The 25,599-nt window shown below is 35.3% G+C and overlaps 1 protein-coding gene across 1 annotated transcript in view; it reads left to right on the plus strand.

Moving 5' to 3' along the window:
* LOC145679220 (protein lin-10-like) overlaps positions 1-25,599 on the plus strand; it is a 492,250-nt gene that overhangs the window by 153,367 nt on the left and 313,284 nt on the right. The window contains exon 3 of the mRNA XM_081749807.1: positions 12,158-12,341. Within this exon, the coding sequence (XP_081605933.1) occupies positions 12,158-12,341 (184 nt within the window). The remainder of the gene's footprint in view (positions 1-12,157; positions 12,342-25,599) is intronic.

A 25,599-nucleotide genomic window follows, 5' to 3' on the forward strand; every position in this document is an offset into this window, starting at 1 on the left:
GAGTCGTGAAAATCACCATTTCCTCTGACACTTCAACGAAGAATGAGGGTTTCTGGACTCGATAGAAAAGCTATACTGTTGGATGTTGGATTTTGTTGACTGTTATTTAGTTTCGTCATTGTAATGTAGGTAGTATAGTTATCTGGTTGTGAGAACACGTTTAAACGAAAGCATTAACTTCTTTGAAGGATTTTCTTCCCATTAGATGTGGTTCTGTCTCAATGTTCAATCACTCAATTTACTGTTATGGTGTATTAACTATAGATGTTTTGTTGAAATATTACTTAATTCAACAAGATTGTTTTAGAAGGTCGTGTTTCAAAACAAATTCTCTACTTACCTGATAGCCTACTCCCGCGAGGCAAGTATGCTCATAAGGGAACATAAGAAAATTCAAAGATTGTGACTATGTAAATGAGCTTTGGAAGATAGCGAAAACAGAATAATCGAGCATTTGCGTAATGCAAAAATCTCTGCTTTTAAATCTTTGAAGGGGCCGCGGTGGCTCAGTGGTAGAGCGTTCACCTCTGGTTCCGGGTTGAAACCCTGCTCCCGCTAAGTGAACTTTGTGGTGAACAAACACCGTGGGGTTCTGTTTCCTCCCACTTTCTTCGTTCCACCATTTCATTCATTCCCCATCATTATTGTCTCCTTTAGCCTAGCCGGCATAACCGTGGAACGTAAAACTCAAAAATTTCATTTCATTTAAATCTTTGGAATAAAGTCGGGGCCGCGGAGGCTGTGATAGAGAATTCATCTGTGGTGCATGAGGTCCTTGGATCGATCCCGGTGCGGGCTTTGTGGTAGGTAAACACTGTGTGCTTGGGTTTTCTTGTAGTTCTCTCTACTTTCTTCATTTTACCATTTTATTTATCCTCTTCATCACTGCCTTCTTGAACCTAGACGGTATAAAGTTGGGACGTAAAACTGAAAGTTTTTCTTGTTTATTTGAAATAAAGGATGTGTTGAAGCTATGTCTGTCGCAAGGTGTAATCTTTCAGAGCTCATATATATATATATATATATATATATATATATATATATATATATATATATATATAATATATATTGTTTCTGGTGGGAACAATTTGGACGAGAGTATCTCGTATCCGTGGAACGTATTTCATGTTTTGTAGAAAGATCATTTTGGGATTAATAAATTTTGTGTCGTAGTCTGTAAGTATAAAATGATAAACAGGATCAGAGTGTGACTGTGTCACAGTAGTACCTTGAGGCCCTTTAACAACATTGTTATATTGTTGACTAATTTCTATATCCATTCATGCTATCGGTGACCGTGATCGTATGCGTTTTGCTGATTGTTTGGAATCGTTAGATGGATGTCTCTCTCGAGACGTGCTCGGTAATGGTTGACTTCCCCAAGAAAAGTGCCGAGTGAGGTTAGAAGGTGCAATGGGTGCCGTTTATGCAAAAGCAGTGCTTGGATTTGAAGGTACTGTAGAAGGTAAACCCAAATGTGGACCAAGATTCGATTGTCCGTTAGTATTGCCTGAGTCCGCCAAAGTGATGAAATAGCCGAGGGCCGAAGCCCAAATGAAGATGAAAGAGATGAACAAGATGATGAAATGAAGTTCAAAAAGCAAGTCGCCCTTCGAAAGTGAAAACTTCCGTCAATCCTCTAAGTCGTATATGTGTGCATTGCTCATAAATGCGTATTGCAGCACTTGATCCTTGCGGGCACACTAACTAGCACAAGAGAGGTTAGGCTCCTTGATTCACTATGTATAAAAACGCCTGAACTCCAACCTCTAACTTTGGATTTCAAACCTTTGACTTACGGTTATTTGTGATTTCACGTTTAACAAAGACAATATTTTAAAGTATATGCACTTTAAATAAATTATTATTTAAATATATATCTTTTTTATATAAATTTTATGTTTCAAAGCTATTGTTCAAAGCCTTTGTATTTTGCTAAGCCTTCTCCAAAATCAATGTAAATGAACTGTGCTACCATCTTTGGAGTTCTTTTAAACTATATGTTTGTGGCCAATCCTTTCGACAATGAGATCTCGGAAACTACAGACTCTAGAAGGATGACGTTTTCACTGATCGATTGCAAATTTTGCATAGATTGTCCAGTTCTAATTGAGTATTTTTTGTTAAAAAAAAAAACATGGCCATTATTTCTTTATTACAGTTTTACAGGCACACTGAAAGTGTTGAAATAATAAAAAAAAAATAAAAAGGTAAAGCATCATAACCTACGCATTATACATTCCAACACCACATTGTTGTATATACGGGTTGAATATGGCTCAGGCGTTTGTTTCCTGGCCAAATAATACTGAAAAAGGAAGGATAACCATTTCTCCAGTCTAAGATGAATCTTTCTTGTTTGGAGTGTTTTGTCCAATGAACACTATATATAACTGACATAATTGATTGTGTATGTAACGTATTTCCTTATTACATACTGCAGGCAAGAAGAAAGAAAACACTGGTCATACATGACTTAGAAACTCCAACAGGAAGTAGGCTTAAATTTTGCAAATGGTGAAAGATATTGAGAAAAAAAGTAATCGAAAAATCTCCCCTTTGTAATACTCCTTTCCGATTTTTTTAAAATCAAGATGTCTTTCACTTGTGAATGATGCGCTGTGTAGAGAGCGCAGATTCAGCTAATCTGTCTATTAACATGCTACAATAGCAACAAAAGCGCCTGAGCTCCAACCTATAAACTTAGATTTCAAACCTTCGATTTACAGTTATTTGTGATTTCAAGTTTAACAAAGGCAAATATTTTAAAGTATGTGTACTTTTAAAAAAATACTTAAATATTTTTCATAAAGTTTATTATTTTTCATAAAGTTTATTTCTTTTAAAATTATTGTTCAAAGCCTTTGTATTTTAATAAACCTTCTCCAAAATCAATGCAAATCAATTGTGGTGCTATCGTTGGAGTTCTTTTAAACTATACGTTTGTGGACGTTTATATGTTTGTGGCCAATCCTTTCGACAATGAGATCTCGGAAACTACAAGCTCTAGAAAGATGACGTATTCACTGATCAATTGTAAATTTTGCGTAGATTGTCCAGTTCTAACTGAATATTTAAAAAACATGACCATTATTTCTTTATTACATTTTTATGGTTACACTGGAAGTGTTAAAACGCATCATATCCTACGCATTATACATTTCAACACCACGTGATTGTATACAAGGGGTTGCATATCCCTCGGGCGTTTGTTCCAAGGTCACATTATAAAGAAAAACTAAGTATAACCATTTCTCCAGTCTAAGTTAAATCTTTATTGTTTGGGATGTTTTGCCCAATGAACACCATATATCACTGGCATTATAATTTATTGTTTGTGTAATGTATTCGCGTATTACATACTACATGCAAGAAGAAAGAAAACACTGATCATACATGAATTAAAAACTCCAACCGGAAGTAGGCTCAAATCTTACAAACGGTACGAGATATTGAAAAAGTATTCGAAAAAATCTCCCCTTTACGATATCTCTTGCCGATTGTTATCAAGATATCTTTCACTTGTGTCTGTAAAGGGACATGTACAGATGTGACGAATAGCAAGGAGATTCATGCTCATATGCGAATGATTCGCTGTGTAGAGAGCGCGGTTCAGCTAGTCTATATATTAAAATCTAGGTTTATATATTTTCTCCAATCCTTTCGACAATGAGATCTCGAAAACCGGAAGTGTTAGAAACGTGCCCTTTTCACTGGTCGATTCCAAATTTTGTGTAGATTGTCCAGTTCTAGTTGAATATTTAAAATACGTGGCTTTTATTTATTTATTACAGTTTTAAGGGTATACTGGAAGTGTTGAAATTTAAAAAAAGTAAAGCAGCTACGAGTTACACATTCCAACACCACATAGTTGTGTACATGGGTTGTATATCTCTCAGGGGTTTGTTTCATGGCCAAATGATAGTGAAAAACGAAGTATAACCATTTTTCCAGTCCAAGATGAATTTTTATTGTTTGAGGTGTTTTGCTCAATGAGCACCATATATAACTGATATTATAATTAATTGTGTATGTAATGCATTTGCTTATTACATACTGCATGCAAGAAGAAAGGAAACACTGTTCATACTTGAATTAGAAACTACAACCAGATCTTGCAAACGGTGCGAGATATTGAAAAAATAATCGCAAAAATCTCCGAAAACATGGTACCCCTTGCCGATATTTATCAAGACGTCTTTCACTTGTGTCTGTGAAGTGACATGCACATATGTTGTGAGGAGTGACATGGAGATTCATGCTCATATGTGAATGATGCGCTGTGTAGAGAGCGCAGGTTCAGCTAGTAATAATAGTAATAATAACCTACCATCACTAGCAAGTCACTAGATTGGCAGTTATGTCTTGACTTAGGGTTATTACTGTAATATCATCCAATAATTGTAGATGTTTTCTTCCCTTCTTCGTTTTCCTTGTGTCGCATCTTTTGTCACATCCCTTTGAATATTTTTAGCCGGGTCCTGATCATTTTCTTTTCCTCTTTAGTTTTCTTCAATGTTGTTTTTTCTTCTTATTATTAGTAACTTTTTTTACTCTTTTACCTCGCTAATTTTTCCATGCTTCTCCATACCGTATTTCAAAGACCTGTAACCATTTTTTGTCGGTTTTTTCGTGATTTCCGTCTCGTACACTAGATCTACAGTGCTCCATCCCCGCATTCTTCACTTTCTCTTCAAATTTCAGAATGTTACTAATAAGCTATAAATATTTGTTCTGCTTTCTTTTCTTCAAATTTTTGTTGGTGAAACAGCTCTTTCCCTCCCAATCACAGTTGCATTTTCTTTTTCGCGTTTTCATGTATTCTACCTAGTTTGTTCTTAAGATTCTGTCCATGGGAATTAACTTGTATGAAACTTCACATTTATAAATTTCTGTCAAAAGAAAATCGACCATAGCAGCATTTAAAAGAATATTAGCTCTGAATCAGTAGCGGAAGGAAGATGAGTTCTTATAAGAATGCAACTATTAAGATTCTTTAAAGAAACCTTTCTGAGCAAATGAATGCTCAGTTTCAAAGAAATTGATATTTCTATATGTAGAAAGAGAAGAGGAATAAACTTCAAACGATATACCTACGTATCTCAGACTGTGATATAATATTATGAAGTAGTGGGTCTCTGCAGGGAGAATGAGCCTTTAGGGTTGAATTTAACAATTTCGATGGATCTCATTTTGTACGAATATAAGTTACTTCGATGATAAGGAAATGGAAGCTTTCTTCTGAATTAAGTGCATAATTAAATGCATATTAACGCTTCTCGACCGAATAACAAATATATGTGCTGGTGTTAACCCTAGACAGTATACATGAGATCTGTAAGACCCCAGTAAAGATTTGCATAGACGTGCATGTACTTCCGTGGAGGTAAGATATTATGCACTCGTGTCTTTTCATTTTACTCTGTGTTGTTGGTAGTGGCGGATGTACTGGTCTATGTATCTCTTCATTTAACCACAGGACGTTATTTTGGGTCAGAAAATACAGCATTCGTACATGCAATTATTAGAGGATGATGTATAGTGAATGTTGCGTTAAATATTTGTTAGTATTAGAAATGTCTAATAATGTTAAATAGATGTTATAAATGGTACAAATATCCAAATTTGAAGAAAATAAAGTAATTTCAATGCAGAAACTATTGGAAAACATAGAAATATGTAAGAGTCTTCCCAGACCTTACCTATACTTGTGTTGTTTCTTTGATCCCTCGTACACGAATATTTCCTGCTCAGATGCATTCGAATATTTCATGTAGTATCCATCGTTTTCACTACAGGATGATACTTTTCAAATAATTTTCTATATACCTATATTCCATTGTTGGAAATAGTTCGGCGTTAGGGAATACTGAATAACCAGTAGGCTATAAACAAGTAACTGTGGAGGATGAAGCTAGGGGCGTGGTCCTGTAAGGCTGTCTCTTGGAGCCAAGATAATATGGTGGGAAACGGCTTATATTGTGAGTTAATTTTGGTGATGGTCTGTGCAACCAACAATGCACCAAATTGAAGCCACGATTGTACTTTGCATCATCCTCTTTGCTACGTAATAACGTAAATTAGAAAAGAAACTCAAAGAGCTAACAGAGGGACGTGACAACAGTAAATAAACGACGAGATCTTTTAAAGTAGGCTACAACATATTTACATCTATCTACTTTTCTCTTTAAAATATACTCTTCACCATATAATGAAAAATATCATTTTAAAAAATGATACACTATTTTCATATTAAATAGAAATTCTGTAATTCCGCTTGTAAAGGGTTAATAAAAAATTGTTTTGAGAATCTGTATAAAGTAAAATGTTTCACTTCCTATCTTTATTATTATTATTATTATTATTATTATTATTATTATTATTATTATTATTATTATTATTAATAATAATAATAATAATAATAAAGAATTGTTAGTGTCATAAGATCATAAAAGTACTCTTCTTTCAATAATTAAACTGCAGTATAGGTTCTTTTGAGTAATTTAACGACTATTTTCGATTTTTTTCTGAAATATTAAATTGTGTTCATTTCTAGTCGATTATATTTATTTATTATTAATTTTGAAATTTCAGTTGTTGTTAGTATGTTTAATTTTGTGTTTATGTATTTCTAGTAGAAAGCTTATAACCATAAAAGGTTTTAGGTTATCCAATCGGGAGGCAAATGTGTCTTTGGCGTTGGAAGTTTGAGTTCGATTCCTGGCTGAAGCTAATGCAGTTCGGATTTCACGTTAATAGGTCCACGTCTCATATAGTCTCCGTGCTGCAAGGTACAATAAATCGTAATTCGACCAACACGTATTATTTGAATGTTATTAACACTAAACATTCGTACACTGTGACTGTCTTGTGCTGATGCTAAGTTGGGTGATAGGGAGTACTATTGAAGACGGCGTAATGCGGATTCGTTTATGCATTAGGCCGCACCTCTTTGATTTTCAAAAGATCAAAATGTGGATGCGCGGTTAGTCGGAGCAGGTGTATCCAAGACTGCCGTGGTGTGTTAGGTGTATCGAGTAACAGTGTCCAAATGACTGTCTATCACACACAACTCATGTTAAGACATCATCAGAGAATAGCAATAGTGCGCGAAGCCCAAGCGTAAGTGTGAAGGTAAGCCGAATATTGTAAAGGTTTCTCACAGAAGATTGTAAAGCCAATGCAGCACGACTGGCTACAAGATACAATCGCATCTAGAATTAATTACCTATACAGTTAGACGAGAGCTAGCTAATCGTAACATTCGCAATTGAGTTGCGATTTCGAAGCCCGTGCTTACCGCCTCAAATGCATAGTGAGAATATAGTGAAAGCATAGATCAATGCTGATTAGAAGAAAGTACTGTGGTCCGATGACTAATTATTATTTTAGGTTAGTGCAATTGGAATGTCCGCTTTGATGTTGGTGGGGAAACTCGGCTCACAACACATAGAATGACTAAGTTCACGCGTATCGCATCACAAACTCCGTACACGTCCAGCGAACAGGATGAGGTACACACAGTCAGAAGGGAGTCGGTTGTTGAACAGTCATATGAAAGTGCACCATAGAGAACACATAATTGCGAATGATTTTTCTTTACGAACTCAAATCAGAACATTCTGCATGCAAACTAAAGAATAAGTCCAGTTACTCTGGTAGAATTGCTTGTTTCTACGTGTTGAAATCGAGCTTTCTAGCTATGAGGCTTTGTATGATCTACAAGTAGTTAATAACTAGTGGTGCTGTGGGCTGTAGAAACTGGACTGGATTGACCTGCTGTAGACTTCTTATTATTTAATTTGCAAATTTTCAATACTGGCATTCGAAGCCCAGCCATGGAAAGAAATTTTTTAATTTGAAGAAAACATGCGAAATGTTTCATGAAAATCTGATAATTTTTAGGAAAGTCATCATTAAACATTTTCTTCTGAAATTAGGTAAATTTGCGTAACTAATTTTAATACCAAGCAATAAGAATAAATCTTAAAACACACTCTATGTTTCACAAAGATCGAAAAATATGCAAGGAATTAATCATGAATCATGTATATAATTTAAAATGGTAAATTCGCTTCCTTATTGTCGATGAATTTCAACTCAAAGTAGTGTGAATATCGGGTTGGTTGGTCGATTAGAGTTTAGCGTCCCTTTTAGCGACTACATAAGCTTACGGCATAACGTAGGATCCGAACCGTATGGACTCCCAGTGTAAGTTAAATCCTCGTTTCACGCGCTAAGGACCGATACACAAACGTAGCCACAAGGAAGCTCCGTGAGTAACCGGGAAACCTAAAAGAAACTGTATGTCATATTTCAACAGAATTGAATGCTTTTTACAGTAGTTATCGTAGAAAATTATTTTCGTATCATGTTTTATCTTCCTCATCACTGACTAACTTACCGCGAAGCAATCGAGATTTTTTAAAACCCGTAGATAAAATATATCATATTGCATCAAAATCGAACCATTTTTACGGGAGTTATTATTGAAAGTTTTCTTATTACAATATGTAGGGCGCAAATATCCAACATTGGATTGATTTTACTTCCTTGTTTATGACAAATTTCAACTCCAAACAATAAACTTATTTTCTAAATTTGAAGAAAACAGCATACGAAGTGTCATTAAAATCTTGTATGGACGCAATATTGAGTCGTGTAATCAGCACTGCAAGAATCATTGAGTTGTTTTTGGCCAGAAGCAAACTTTCTTCCCCCTTACCCAAAAAATTTATATTAATAAACATAATATTACAGTTATTGAGTTCTAATTTCGTGCATCCCTCCCCCCTCTCGGACTGATTATGCTTGGTGTTAGACCTTAGCAGTGTGTAAACAAAAGAAGTCACACAATGTGCGGCCCACGATGTCGAGGGTTCGGAACTCATCCACGAACCGAACAATATAATCCAGCAATGTAGTGTCTTGGTAATATGGGGAATATACTAGCGTTTCCCAACGAATTTGGATAACCTAGCAACACATGGTTTCTTGTTAATCTGAAGCAGAACAGCACATTTGCGATTCTCAATCTGACTGCGCAATTTTCAGTATTTCATTCACGTGTTCGAAGTGTTGTTAATACATAGTTGCAACAATAAGCCTATCTGGTCGGGTAACAGGATTTTTCTATGCACGATATCCCGATCAGTTTAGAAACACAAAGCAACGTTCCGTTGATGCAGTGTGGGTTTAGGAGTGTGGAAATTTGTTCGAGCAATGCCAGCTAATGACGACAGCGGCATAGAGTGACGATAAAAGAAATACTTGTTACACAACAGGCTGTCCAGAAAATGATTCTTTCCCTTACGAGACAACAAACACATACATTTGTCATGTCACTTTCTGAGCTGTATTCCACTTATGTGGGACCCATTGTCTAACTCTATACCGTTTCCGAAGCAAGTGATGTTTGGTGAATTACTGTATAATACCTGCATTTGAGTCTTGCTCTCAATGCCTTACAGTTTAGTTATTATCGACTTCAATAACTGCCTCGAGTTCCTCGCTGTCTTTAACTTGTGGGCCTTTGGTACGTGGTGCCTGGTGCGTTTTGGAAGGTTCAATGCTATTCTTATATTTGTTAAACCATTGTTATAGCGTCCGCTAATTTAGACTTATTCCTATTGAATGATTGAATTGTTTTTCTTCCTGTTGCTGTAGCGTTTGTTTTTAATTCAACTCATAAATCATTTAGGCTCGTATTACCGGTACGCTGTTTGAGGTTCCAATATTTGACCTGCTGTTACTTACTTTCCTATTTAACTGTAGAGCTCCCTCGTGGCTATGCGGTTAGCGTACGCGCCTTTGGCGTGGGAGACCCGGGTTCAATTCCCGGAGGGAGCTCATGTGGTTCGGATTCCACGTTAATCAGTAGGTCCACGTCTCATATAGCCTCGCTGCTGAACGGGACGCTAAACTAAAATCACCTCACCTCACCTATTTAACTGTAGTAGCCACAACAAGTTTGTGCAAAGGTAAAATATTCAATTTCCTTTTCTCTCTCTCTCAGAACGATACTTGTAAGAAACGCGTTAATTACCATCATGTGGCATTTCAATATAATTTGTTTTACTTTCTAGCGACGATAGGAAAGAATTATGGTGATTGGAATAAATGCAGTTCGAAATTTCAGCGGATTTACACGTTTGGGCCCCTACATACCGAATAAATTATTTTTGAATATCCATTCGTTCAAATGTAAAGTATGTTCATTCGGTTAGAAGTTATGCCACCATACATACTACGCTGCCTTCTAGGCATGTTGTGAAAAATGCTAAATTATATTAGGAATATGAAATATACGAAAACCGCAGTTCCGAAAAAGTAATTATCTTACTGTTCTTTCTAATATGTTGTACATTTTCATGTAAACATTGATGTAACTATGCAACAAATAAATGTAAAATAACCACAAGAATTAGGTCTATATTCAAAACCTTCATGTGCGACCTTCTCAGAGAATGCTCATTGTCAATGTGCCTAAAAATAAATAATAAATAAATAAAAATAAAATAAAATAAAAGCTATCCATGTCCATAACATTCAACCATTTTTATTAATTTAAGATTAATATTAATTTAAACTTATTTACCTTCTTTAATTGTAATTTAAAGATATAATCTTTAAGTTTTTATATGATTTTCTAGCGGGCGGATCGTATATTCTTCTACTCCCAAAATTAGTGTGGTTTACTGAAGGATGAAAATAAAAGAAATGCGACTTTCTGGAAATCGAATTTAACGATTTTGTTTATATTTCATATAATCAATATTTTAGTAAGGTTATATAGTATACGTTATCAGTTTGGTAACGTAGTTATATTAAGATATGTTGTTTTTCTGGGAAAATCTACGGGAAGTAGTTTGTTCTTCTGAGTGAATTTGTTTCGATTTTCTCGAAAACGATTGAGGCGACTTTGTTCATTTCATTTTTCAATTCTAGACTGCGCATGAGAAATATTATAAATCAGAAATTAGCCAAAAGAAGATAAGTCAAAATTGGAGATCTATGTGTCATGCTTTACGTCCGGTTAACTTTGATATAACTCAGTTCTAAACGTGAGTTGAATAATCGCGCCTTGGTACTGTCAGTATAAGCGATTCATACTTCTGCTTGGTACAACAAAATAATCGCCTCCTGAAAACCTATGTTTTTGACTTATACTGTTTCTCCCGCGCAGTCTAGAGTTATAACCCGACATCCCCCCCCCAAAAAAAAATACACTAAGGAATACTTCCACAAGTACTTTACTTTTAAGGGAGAGTATTTTCGAACTATGTTCTCAAAAATAACTCAGGAGGCGATTTTGTTCATACTTAAGAAATAACTGTTTAAGTAATAACACTAAATACATAAGTCATTTCTTATGAAAAATCTTCAAAGAGTATTTTGCTCTTGAAAGAGAGTTTCTTTTCAGACATTTTTCTCAGAAACTATTCAGCCACTTTCCTTAATATTTTATTGATAATCAAAATGTTGCGTAAATCACATCTGTGAAAATAATCACAAGGGATTTTGGGGGCGATTTTTTAAAGCTGCATTAATACTTGTAACTCTAGCATAACATGGTTTAATTTAAGGACTTGGAGTGAGAAAGTTTAGTACAGTTGCCCGTGCCTTTTCTTTAGGGGGGGGGGCGATCGGAAGATACTTAGAAAAATTGTGTACTTACAAAATTGGCAAATGAAATTCAAAGACAGTGAAACCTACTGTTATTAGGCTACTTAGTGACTTACACGTATTAAATTTTTAGTTTATGATAACTGCATTTTTCGTTTTTCATCGTGTAATTAGCGAAGTATCATTTTTCTCCAGTTCTACCGACGATTGTTAAGTTACTAATTACTAATTATAATGTGTTCAATTATAAATCATAATGTGATAACTGCTTCATTTAAGCATTCCGTTAACATTGTGTAAAAATTGCGATATAATCGTTAACTAGGAATTCTGTGAAATTACAGAGATTTCTTCACCAGAATGGGCGATCATGCATGAAACAATGGGTAATAATTAATAATACAACGTTTCGATATTCTAAATTACCTAAATTCAATAAATTACTGAAAATTGAATTGTACGTTTTACGATTGAAGTGTATTTTGGAGACAGTTATTTTTAAATTCTGAAATTATGCGTTTTTTATTTCCAGTGGGACCACAAGAAACTCCTCCTCCGCCTGCACCTCAACCACATCGTAGTGAACCACCGGAGTCAGTAGAGGCGGCTATCAAGGACATTCGGCTGACGCTTCAGAGGACCAAAACGCTGCCAATCAAGTCGCCTCCTGCGGAAAATGCTCCAGAAGAGAATCATAGTCCCGTTTGGGTCCCAAGGTGAGTTCTTTCTGTTCTCATATATAGTTCAATTACCGTCCGATCGGAGATATATTACTCAGTCTGCAATCATATAGCCTACTTGTAGCAAGATTTTGGAAATGGTGCTGATGACTGCAGGGTAGTATAAACGAGATCCATATATAACACATAACCGGTTTCTAGAAAAACTAAAATTCGAAAAAACGACATTTCGTTTTTTTTACCGAAGCCGTTTCGGTTTTTTCCAAAAACCGGTTCGGTTTTTCGCCGAAACAGTTTTCAGTTCATTCCAAAACCGGTTCGGTTTTTCACCGAAACCGGTTTCAGTTTTCTCCAAAAACAGGTTCGGTTTTTCACTGAACACACAAAACTATTTCTGTATAAACGGAATCGGTTTCCGGAGAACGAAACATTATTCTGGTCAGAAATAAAACCAGTTCTGGAGAAAAACCGAAACCGGATTCGATGAAAAACCGAACTGGTTTTGGAGAAAACCAATACCAGTTTCGGCGAAAAACCCATTTTTTGAACATTTTCAAAACCCGGTTACGGTTTTCTTAAAAACCGAAAAACTGGTTATTGTACCCCCCACTCATATATAATAGCCGAGGATCCAGGATATGATCAAGGGAGGGGCTAAACCATAGTTAGCCCATTTTATCCAGCGTACCTGAGCATCAAGGGATTTGCTATAGCCCCTATAGCCCTCCCCTTGGATATGCACCTGTACATATATATATATATATATACAGATCAGTGGAAGCATAAGTGGGGATCCTAGTGTTGCCCGGGCCCCGCCAGTAGCTGATGCAGATAATCCCGATTTTCTCTTCCACACCGGCTCCTGCCCCTACAATATTCATATTTTATGAACGACGGTACAATATATTTACTCTTTTTTTTAAAAAAAAAAAAAAACTTTTATTTTTATCATCGCGTAAGATATTAACTTGGTTTTCTATCAGTGTGTGCGATATATATATATATATATATTTTTTTTTATGAACAGCGGAAAAATATATTTGCTCTTTTAAAAAGTCATAATTCATTTATATCAATACCTAACTTACTAAAACGAATTCACTTTTTTTTAAAACTCAGCTTTTGTTATACTTACCTGAGTCCGGAACGGGTGTATCAGCGCAGACTGGATGGCGATATCGGTATCGTTAGATGGACCAGAATGCTTTGTGATTATGTTTATTCGTTTAATGTATGATGCGTAAAATGAAGCATCTCCTAAAGCATTCACTCTTATCCCAGAATTTAGTCATTAAATAATTTATATACAGGGTGTTTCAAAATAACACCGACAACGTTTGGGAAGTGATTCCTGACACGATGATAAGATAAAAATATAGACCAATTTGGGTGCACAAATGCTTCCTTTCGGAGTTATGGGCTGCCGAAAACATGAAAAAATGAAATTAAAAGGTCCATAGATCCAAAACTATAGTACCTACCGTAGTTAGGTCAAGACTTCACTTAGGAACTAGTATGTACCCTATCGAAATATCCCAGTTTCAGATTCCTGTGGTACTTCGGCAACAATTTTTGTAGAGGTAGTTGGGGAGTACTTCAAATTACCTATGTATATACCCCTACTGAAACTCCCTCTATAAAAATTGCTGCGTGAGGACCTTAAGATTCTGAAACATGTGTTTTTGGATAGTGCACATATTAGTTTCTCAGTGAAGTCTTGACTCGACTACGGTAGGTCCCATAGTTTTAGAGTTATGGACCTTTAAAATTCATTTTCCATGTTTTCAGCAGCCTACAACTCCGAAAGGAAGCATTTATGCACTCAGTTTGGTCTATACTTTTTGTCTTATCTTGGTATCAGGAATCACCTCCCAAAATGTCGGTGTTGTTCGGAATTCATTGTGTTCAGACCCAAACAAATCAAAGTATAATTTATGGGAACGTGTTGGTCTTATATAAACGGATCCTAGCTTTTCCCGGTTTGATAATGTTTATGCGTTATTATTATTATTATTATTCGGTGAGCGTTTTCTAGAACTGGAGCAAGTTTTCAAAATACACCTCCAAATCTACAGCAGCGGCAATCATGAAAGGAATCGTAAACTCGCATTGAGTTTGAAAACGTTGCAGCTTTTGGCGCGCAAAGGGCCCGTAAGAATTCAAGGACAAGTAGCGCATAATAACAGCATTTCACGCTGGATACTGTTCGTACAAATTCCATTATACAATTCGCACAGTTTACCTTCGTAGTCTCCACTTATATTGTTAACTGTTTGCACAACTACGGGCTTTAGCTGTTTTGACGTCAAGTACAAACACTATTATGAAACTTAAAAATTTGGCTTTTCCAGTCATCCCAGTAGAAAATAAGATACTTTAGGTTTACACTATCCATTTCTAATGGCTCTGTAGTAAAGACTTGGAACAGATTTAACGTGTTCGAAAACTGAACGTAGGCCTGCGTTTTCTTATTTGCCTATAATTACTTGCTTCAAAGCTTTTTCAGAAGTGTATGTATATATACGTATTTAGGTTTAAAAACATAACACCTTTCTTCCCTATTATTTATACTTCATAATCCTTCGTTGAATATTCTTCTGCAAAAATAAAGAATTAGTCATGGCTGTATTCTATGAACCATTCTGGTATCATGTCGGGAAAGTATGTAAAAATATCATTGACTCAAAGTAATTTCAGTCCCCATAGATTAAATATAGTTATTAATTCGCGAAATTTAAATTTAGTGAAAACACTGCAAAACGTTTAGTCTTTCATACCATCTATTCAAGTTCATTTATATAGAAAGATTATTAGATTATCTTTATATGAGATTTTCGTAGCAAAGCAATGAATTTGAGGTTAAATTGAGTGATGCTTGAGGAGATTTATTTCGTCGGCGGCAATTCAAAACCTGCTATGTGCATTTTGCAGGAGAAGCGAAAAACAGTATCCTGGTTAGCTTTTTGGCTTTATAAAAGTGATGTTATAAGTAATATTTGATGCTGCACGTAACTGGTACCTTCTCAAGTAACTTGAGAAGGTACCAGTTACGTGCAGCATCAAATATTACTTATAACATCACTTTTATAAAGCCAAAAAGCTAACCAGGATACTGTTTTTCGCTTCTCCTGCAAAATGCACATAGCAGGTTTTGAATTGCCGCCGACGATTTGTTGTTGTATTACTTTTCTATCTTTGCAATTGAAGGTCTGTACTGTCTTTTCAGCATGTTGGAAATGTATTTATAAAACGAACATTTATATAGGCGTTGCATGAATTAATACAGTTTTCGATAATCAATCTTCGTTCCTTTTTTGTTCTTTTACAGCGATACCAAGAACAAAACATTGTTAATGAGATTTACTTTTCGCATTATAAACCATTGACTTTCGTGTCGGCTTTTAGTTCTTTGATTAGCTGTTCGAACAATTCACTTCCGTTACTTTGCCCTCTGAGAAGTGACGTGAACTACTCAAAATTCTTTCAAGTAGTGGCTAGGCTTAAATAGAATTTTCGTTCCATTTGCTTTAATTATTGATTTTGGTGAATATGAACTTCATCATCCACATTGCTAGAACAACGTCCTCGGTTGAGTGAGCAGCAGAAGGTGGTACCCTCGTGCAAATATTCAGGATTAGATTTAAGAAGGAAGTGTAAGACTAGAATAACTAATTTAGCCTTTTATCAAGTGATTTTATGTCGTGAAAATTAGTCGTAAAGTAATCGAAATTCTGTCCATGAACAACTTTGCAGAACAGGAGTCAATGTAGTTATGTACAAGCTATATAAATAACAAAATAAATAAATAAATCGAAGACCTTCACGTTGACAGCCATAGTAGCTCTACTAATTGTAAGAAGAAGAAGAAGAAGAAGAAGAAAAGAATGAAAATGTTTTTATTTATTCATTTATTACCTTTCTGAGACTCTAGCGACCCTGTTCGCCGTCGTACACCGAAGAAAAATTCTGACATATAGCCCAAACATTGGGTGCAATCATATAAAAGAAGAAAGGGCGTAGGCCCTATACCAAGGGAGATATCGGAACCTCATACCTCCGATAGTCACCCTGTATTTTTTGCTATTGGACTCTGGTCTAAAGTCATGTTGGCAAACCTAGCGACGCCCCTAATTGTATCAAAAACATGAATTATATTTTGTTGGAAAGCGTATTGAACACATATACCATTGAGGTAACTTTTCTGCTTCTCCCGTGGCAAACCCGTAGAAGATGATGATGATGAAAATCAAAAAACGAAAAGAAGAGACATGTTTTTTGACTTTCTCGGGACCCTGGCAACACTGTTGTGTATCTTACATTTGGAACAGGATTGCACAAAAGTTACCTCGTTGGAATCGTTGTTCCATAAACTTTCCAACGAGGTATCGTTCATGTCCCTGGGTAGGGGCGTCGCTAGGGCTGCCAAGCCGGAGGCGAGCATAATCCATCGAAAAATATATAGAGGGTGACACGTAATTACGAAATTACGATTTTTTTCGCCTTTGCTATTGAACTATACCCTTCATTTTTTATATATGATTGCACTAAATGTCTGTTCTACATGTGAGCACTTTTCTTCTTGCGTAGGACAATGATCAGTGTTGACAGAATCCCAGAAACGTAAAAAACATGTATTTTTCTTCTATCTTTTTACTTCTTCTTCCACACGTTTGGAACAGGGGGCACAGAAATTACCATGTTGGAATAGTTGTTCCATAAGCTTTCCAACGAGGTATAGTTCATTGGGCAATTAGAGGGACGCTAGGGCTGCCAACATGAGACAAGACCGGTAAGAGAACGCTACAAAAACGGTAAGAGATATCGTAGAGCGGTTTCTAATATGGATTCAACGTCTCTAGAATGAGTTTTGTCTCTACTTATATCTATCTGTTCAAGCCGGAAGTGGTGAAAGTCTACAATTTTTCGGTTATAGCACTGATCGTATAATGGTAATGGATAAAACGGATATAGATAGCGATACGCAGTTTTTTTAATATATGGATTTAATCCGCAAGAATGTCTCATCTTCTGTTTTATTTTTCTATTGCAACCGGAAGTGGCAGACATCAATTAGCACTTGCGGTTTCAATATTAATCTCCATAAAATAAAAATAAGACAGAGCGAATAATGGCTTTTTTAAACATAAATTGAGCGTCCGAGGAACAGGTTCTATTTTTAGTCTTATTCCTCTGTTGTAGCCAGTAGTTATAGATGTAGTGCTTTAAGTATTGAATTCGCATATTTTGGAAGTCTGCCGTTGTTTCAGCCGTGAAACAAAACTAACTAGTTTACATTATATGTAATGTAGACCAGGGAATTTGTGCTCACCAAATAGATGGGAATTCCGCGCTATAATCCTATTGATAGTGATTAACGGTTTGTTAGGTCTAACGGTACTGATATACACACAGCACTTATAGTGCTCTCACTTCTATCAAACTCCCAATAACCACTTATGTGACCTGAGTTACACTGCGTTAGGTTCTCGCACCTACCACTCGTAGTGCATGCTAATACTATCTGCTTCGTCATACTTATCGGCCCTCGTTTGCACTCGTTTGATGTTTCCACAAAATAGTGTTGTCCTCGAGATGTGTAATTACTTACGCTACAGTAGTAATGTATATGTTAATAATGCAGTTGTATTTTCTAAGAAATGAAAATGTGCTTACAAATATTTCAGTATGATAATGTGTAATTGCGTACATGACTGAAAAATGTTGGCGTATAAACAATACACAAGATAGGTCCAGTTTTAGAAGCCAAATGGAAAGTTTTAATCTTAGTGTTTCTTTGCAGTGTTTGAAACAAACAAACAAAACTGAGAATTTGCTCTTCTCGTAGCAAGGGAACTCTTTAATCAAGTTGTGACTGACTGCATGACGTCAGCTTGCGTGCGTGTTGAAAGCTTATATCTGTTTATGACGTGAGATTGCCTAAGACAAAACTGTTCTGAGAAGCTAGATGTAAACACATTTAAGGGAAGTCAAAAGTTGGAAAATTTAGTCCATTATTTTCGTGAAAGCAAAGGACTACTGAAATTGACAATTAATCGCTTTAAGAGTTCAGGAACATTAATGACTTTTGCCACAATTTAATGTGTCTATTAGATTTAGGATTTCTTAACATCATTGGATTTTGTTCTTGATTCGTATTGAAGTAGTATGTTTCTGATGCAGGAACTAGAACCCAATATCCATTTAAGACTGCTTATGTATTTCGAAATTATTAAAAAATAATATTACATGACGATATCCCTAGGTACGAGATAGCAGACGTTATATCTTTATATTCTTAGATTTAACAACATTTTCATAATTATGAAAAAATTGGAAGTTATTTGTGAACTAACACATGAGTTCTTAGGAACCTCATATTACAACGTTCAAAATAGTTCTCATGAGCGAAAGTATTTCATATACTTTCAACTGTTTATGTGACTAATACGAAACATTTCAACATCAAAGAACCTACCCTAGATTTAACTTGTGTATATGTTTGTGATTTCAATAATAAATAGTTGCATTGCTCATGTAATCAGCTTCAAGAAATAATTAGCAAGTAGAGTAATTGAATACCCAGTACCGTTACGATGATGGTGTTCTGAGGTTTCGTAGCCTCTGTTGAAGATCACGAATTTGGTTGTTAGTAGAAACAGAATGTTGAGGGGAAAATGCATTAGCGTGTTTCCATGTTCAGGCTGTCTGTGACGCGCAATTTAATTGTGGGCTTTCCATGTTGTGTGTTTGTGTTTAATGTAGCAGTGTGTGAAAGGGAGCTATGCGGAAGAAAATGTTGGCAGAACTGTAACATCTCCGTTCACTTTAACTACTATGCTTTATCTGAAAATTGCTGTAATCAAGTTGGGAAATAATATCGAACTTCTGTCTTTCACTATGTGTATTATTTCTCGTATCTCTTAACTTTTGCATTTGTTTACAGTGAAATAATTTACAAGAGCTTTGTAGATTTTTGATTTAAAGAGAAATTATGAATTGTTAATCTATTACATGTATTTTGACTGATTGATTACTCGGAGTTCAACACTATTCTTGTTGCCGAATTTGTATGAGGATCTAATGCTTGAAGTGGAACCAGAGAATTCTTAAATTTTTATCCGAGGTAATTCTCCTACTATGGGATCGCAACCCGGAGCCGTTCGTTACACTAAATTAATTGGTTATTTGGAGTTTACCATTCCTTTTCAACACCAAAGCTTCTGCTGAAAGATATTCGAATCCGAGACAAAATGTCACAATTGTTTGTAAGTCACTTTTTGCTCAAAGTAAGGAATATTAAGAAATCTTATTCAAATCACTATTGATGAAAATACTGTCATATAATGTTGATAATTCAGGATTTACTACTTCGAATTTTAAAAATATAGATCATTGTTATTATCGTAAAAGCAGTAAAGTTAGTCTGATGTAAAAATCAATGGAGATTATACATACCTTTTTCATCTTGAAAGAAAATGTTTTGAGAACTATTGTAAGCGCAAAAATTATATTTTACTTCAAAATACACTTCTGTCTGACTTCAAATAATTGGCTACAACCAACTGACAAATCTCTCTTAAGAGCACTGGAAGAATATACATTACCAATTTGTGCCAAGTATTTAAATCCATGATCACAATTGTTACCTTTAACTAAACTTTGGTTTTGCCATATTTTATTATAAGCGTGATGAAAATCGGCAAATATGACAAAGGCAGTTAACGGGTTCCGCACTCTGCCTTTCTAACCATATTGGAATAGCAAGTGACGTTTACGTTAGAACTAAACTGAAACATATGAGCGAAAACTATATTTAACTTTTATCTATGATATACATTTAAATTTATCACATTAGGTTTCGGTGTCTAACATTGTAGTTTCCAAGTAGCTAACAGTATTACAGTGCACATTGTATATTTTCTTTTCAACGCTTTCATGTGTTTTGTAGTGTTATTGTACGGCTTAAATTTGTTCAGTATATAGTACCATTTCATCCATTATTATATTTTGCTCTTAGTTTCTCATGGATAATTTAAGTACCAATGAGAGGCACCTGCTCATTTTATCCATAATGCCTGCCCATATTACACATACATTTTGTTAAATATGGACAATTGCAGTAAGGTTAGTGTTTTTAATTTTGTCGACAACTATTCAAATATTTTTGAAAGCAACCTCTATAAGAGTGAACACAACGTATCAGTCTACATTCCTATTATATTTTAATATCTGTGAGAAATTTTAACACTTCTCTTTTACTGCCCATATTACCCAAAATTACCTGTCCGTCTTTTCCTTCCCTTCCCCTGTTAGGATAAAACCCTGTGGGCATTTCTAACTGTACAATCAGTTTTTTTTTTCTTTCTGGTGGAGAGGTTTTGTTATATTCAAGCCTCCCAGCTGTCCTATTTTCCTATTTTTTCCTATATTTGGAAATTTGTGTATATTTGTCGTATATATCGTCGTCAAAATCACGAAAGGGCGTAACTCAGTTTTAGCACTTTTTCAGTAGAGCACGAGAAAGTTTTTGCGGTGATTCAAAAGTTTCTCATTAATTGCTTATCACACTTTTTTCGTCCAAAATTGGCTTGGAGACTTAAGAAGTGATCCTCTAAGTATTGCAATATATGTTGTGCTTATAATTATGCCGCTTGTGAAAAAAATGGCGGTTATTTGAGATACGCCCTTTTGTAATCCGAACTCAGTTCACGTATTATCAAGTTACGCCTAAGTAATGCACAGAGTTTCCATAGAATACATTTAATTAAGAGACAGTATACACCTAATTTTGTGTGATTTATGTAGCATAAGATAATGAAGAATACACAAATATTGATGTAATTATCTAACTTTGCTTACAGAAATTAACGCCAACTTTTATTTCAGATTTTTTGAATTTAGAATTTAATCTTTTAAAGCCATTAGAAACTTCTGCCAGGCTAGATAGATAATGAGATGGTTGGTGGCATGAACACAGTGGGAGGAAAGGTAGTACCCCGGGAAAAGCCACACGTACGGTATACGGTGTTTTTCCACCACCAAGTTTCATATTTATTATTATTATTATTATTATTATTATTATTATTATTATTATTGCTATAATCTATAATTTCACAAAATAGAAACTCAAAAGTACAATTTTGATAATACTTTTTAGTACAAACATTTAACACAGAAAGAATTTGTTTTAGCTATATACTTTACTTATGCAAATAAAAACAGTTATACTCTGATCTTACAAAAGGAAGTATCTCAATATATTATAATTTATAAATGATATAAAAACCTCAATAATATATCCAACTAATTTTCTAATGATGAAGAAACAGGTAAAATGCTACAAATTCTGATTACGTGATAATAGGCATTGAATCCGAACACAGTGAGAGTAAGTCTTGGTATTTTGCATCTTTTGTCTTCGGAGCTTCATTATTAAGATGTTGAAGATTGATGCTACTGCCTTGACCTGAAACCTGTCTGTGTTTCAAAGTATGCGTTCTGTAAGACTCCTGCATTAGACTGTTTTTGAAAAAGATTCTGTCAGGTTCCCCCTTACGAAAATGCGATTCCGCCATTTTAGTTTCTTTGTTCGTCGTCCTTCCTACTCTTTAGAATTCACATGTCTTTGGACAAGCGCTTGAAGTCCATGAAATCATTATACTCTAGAGATTTAACATTGTTTGGCTGTTTACTCTAGACAGTCTGAAGATAGGGACAAGCTGTGAAGGTAGAAAGAGATCGCCCGATTTTTTAATAGTCGTTGAAATAGCGTTGTGTGCTGAATCTCCCTCGTTCTGTCCCTCAAAAAATGAAGAGTAATTTCCTCCACATTGGTGAAGTTTTGCAATGCATAGATAAATATTCCAGGGACAATTGAGTTTTTATTTTATCCACTGCATTCGTTCATAAAACTAGTGATGAGCGCAAGAGTCTTGGCCTTGCAGTTTTTGAACAGTCTTGCATGCAAGACCAAGACCAAGACTCTTGTACAAGTACCGGTTGAGTGGTAGAACGTTCACCTTTGGTGCTGGGGTTCCTGGTTAGATCTCACCTTGCACCATATGAGATTTTTTTTGGTAGATAGAGATCGTGCGCGTAGGTTTTCTCGGGGTTTTCCAGTTTCCTCCTACTTTCTTCATTCGACCATTTCATTCATTTCTCATCATCATCATCTCTCTCAGCCTCGATGCATAATCATGGCACGTAAAACTAGATATTACATCATTTCAAAACATATTAGTGGTGTTCTTCTAAAACTAAAGAGAAATGTAGTATTGAACATCGGTAATTCCGTACACCATAGGTGCCGACTACATGGGTATGGCCTTGGCTCCAAGAATCAAGCATCCGTTAGAAATTTTTAATGTGTGCTCAAAAAATTAATATCGAAATAACATTTTCATGACACGCAAAAACGTGTATGTGACCGCAAGTTTGATTTCATAGGCGGGTACTTATACCTTGAATAATTGTTTATCAATATAACTTTTAGCCTCCTCAGGTATATGGCACACGAGCATTGAGCGATATAACATTATACAACAATCCATATTCATAAGTGAGAGTGATTTTGTACAGTTATTTGAAATAACTTGGAGTTTGATGTTGTGTTTTTGTATTGCTAATATATGTCAAAAGTATTTGTATAAGTTGAGTTTACACAAAAGACATGGACAGTTGAGTCGTGTACAGTTTTTACTCAAGTTATACTAAAATATTAAGAGGTTTGATTATAATCGTTATTATTTTAATTTTTCTCTCTCTTTTTAGGCCAATATTGCTAACATATCGTCATCATAGCTATTCTGCCATTATTGGCAGGTCACTTGTTGCAACTCAGAAGCTTCGATATACGGTGGTCCTCAGCTAGTCTCTTCGTCTTGACGTAGCAATTTTCTGTTTTAATACATTCCAACAACTACAGTCTCCTTTGCCTCCTCTTTCTCTTTCCTTCCACCATATTCTCTAGCATGTCCCTCATAATAAATTTCCTCCTCAGCCAATGTCCGAATCTGTTCCTTTTCCGCCTCTTAATTACATCTAAAATTCTTCTTTTTTCCCCTACTACTACTATTTCTAACACCTTCTCATTCGTTTTCCGTTCAACCCAGCTAATCCTCTCCTTTTATCGAAAGCCTTCAATATTTTTTTCTATCGCTTTTGCGTAATGTCCATGTTTCTATTCCATAGAGTACATATTGGAATCAGTAAAATAAAATCTCAATATTTAATTGGAAGTTTGTTCAATACAAAGATTAGCTAATCTTAGTTGAAAATTAAAAAAAAAAAAAAAAAAATCTGACGCCTTTAGAATGTAAAAATAATTTAGCAATTTATGGTATTTCAGTAATCTGTGCCGTCTTGATTTTCTTTCATGCGTTTCCCCAATTTGGGAACCAGCAGAGTATTGAATCTGTTAAAAAATATATATAAAAGGATTACCAAACGTTGTAATTTATCTTATAAGTAGTGAAGCCTGGGGACCCATTGAAAAAAAAAAAAAACCGAAGGTTATCACCTATGTTGTATACTATCATCATCACTTACACGAAGGTAAACTATATTTCATTTAGAAACATACATTGTATTTTCTTTACTATTGGCGCATTGTAGAATTTATCTAGAGTAAAATTTACGTATGAGAAGCATAAGATTTCTTAAAAGCAAGACTTGCAAGACCAAGACCAAAGGTTCCAGTGCGAGACCAAGACCAAGACTGGATGTGCAAGACCAAGACCACCAGGGTCTTGGTCTTGGTCTTGGTCTTGCGTTTGCTCATCACTACACAAAACGAAAATAAAAGCGATTACTTTTCCATTTACCATTATGTTCCATGTTTTGCTGTCTTCTGTTTGTGATTAGAAGAAAAAGCATGTCTAGTGATGCATTCCCTTTGAAGTCGGAGATTCCTCAGATCCTAAAATCATGTATTTCCTCCGTTTCGTCATTACTGAAAGCAGAACATCTTCCACCTCTCTGATAAAATGTTCCAATGCATCGAATACCAACTCTGCGGCACTAAATTCATTGTATTAACTTTATGTATGGTTTCCCAGTTAAACGGAATTGCTTAGCAATTAATTCCTTATTTACTATCTTCTTGTTCAGTTCTCAAACTAGTTTTTAGTCCACACAACGTAGTTCTGAAGAATGAACTACATTTTTTCTCGGGGTGCCCCTACAACGAAGTACTCGTTCTAAATGTTAACAGCTGATATTTCAGAAAAAGTTTATCCTAGTGATTCTGTGCTCTTCTTAGGTATATTTCCTTGTTTTCCTTGGATTAGTTTTGTGAGCTTCATAGGTGATTAATTAAAGAGAAAGTACAGTTTCTCTGCAGGTGTAGGCAGCAAATGTTTTTAACACTGCTTGCAGGTGCGTACAGCATCTTCATCGCACATTTTCGCATTACAAGTTCCCATGTAAGATGGATCTTCATCTTCAACACCACCAGTTTCACACCAGCTATATTCATCGCTTCCTATTCCTTCTCTGTAGAGTTTTGGTGTTGTATTTCTAAGGTTACGATAACTCCTTGAAGTGGCAGCTAACTGAGACTCAGATGTGAAAGAGCAGATAACATACAGAGTTTTGAACATTCCGTTGAGCTTTCTTCACTTTTATATATATATATATATATATATATATATATATATATATATGTGTGTGTGTGTGTGTGTGTGTGTGTGTGTGTGTGGAGACAGAAGGCACAGCATCATTACACTAGAGAGCTTTACTTGGAATCAATGAAAGATCATCTGCAGATGACCACGAACTTGAACTATCTTGGGATCCTAACTCACATGACTATTGCAAAGAATTTGTGGCAGTAGCAGTGTTCAACACATATCCATAATACCATTTTCTGTCATACCCCATTTTCACTAATGATCCAGTTGTGAAACTAGTTTTATTTGTCCACACATCGTAGTTGTGAAGAATGAATGACATTTTTTGATCCGTCATTCCTTTGTACTAGAACATCCATCTTAACACTTCAACGAACGGAACAAAATCAACTACCAACATTGGAATAATCGCGGCAATTTTGAAAGAGGAATGCCAACAACTTAGCGCTCAAAGTTTCGAACACTTGAGAAGTTTGACGTAATAAGGGTGTAAGCGAGTTTACGCCCGTTTTGCATCAAACGCATTTGTGGCTTTTGCTATGCTTGTTTAGCCTCTGGTAACATTTCAATTCAATATCGAAATAAAATGTTGCATATTACATTGTTTTATGTAAGAAAAAAAACACTACTTAAATTTTCAGCATCGTTTTTCTCCAACTGCATGT

Source organism: Thermobia domestica, chromosome 2 (assembly GCF_964235325.1).
Source record: "Thermobia domestica chromosome 2, izTheDome1.hap1.1, whole genome shotgun sequence".
In the NCBI taxonomy this organism is placed as follows: domain Eukaryota; kingdom Metazoa; phylum Arthropoda; class Insecta; order Zygentoma; family Lepismatidae; genus Thermobia; species Thermobia domestica.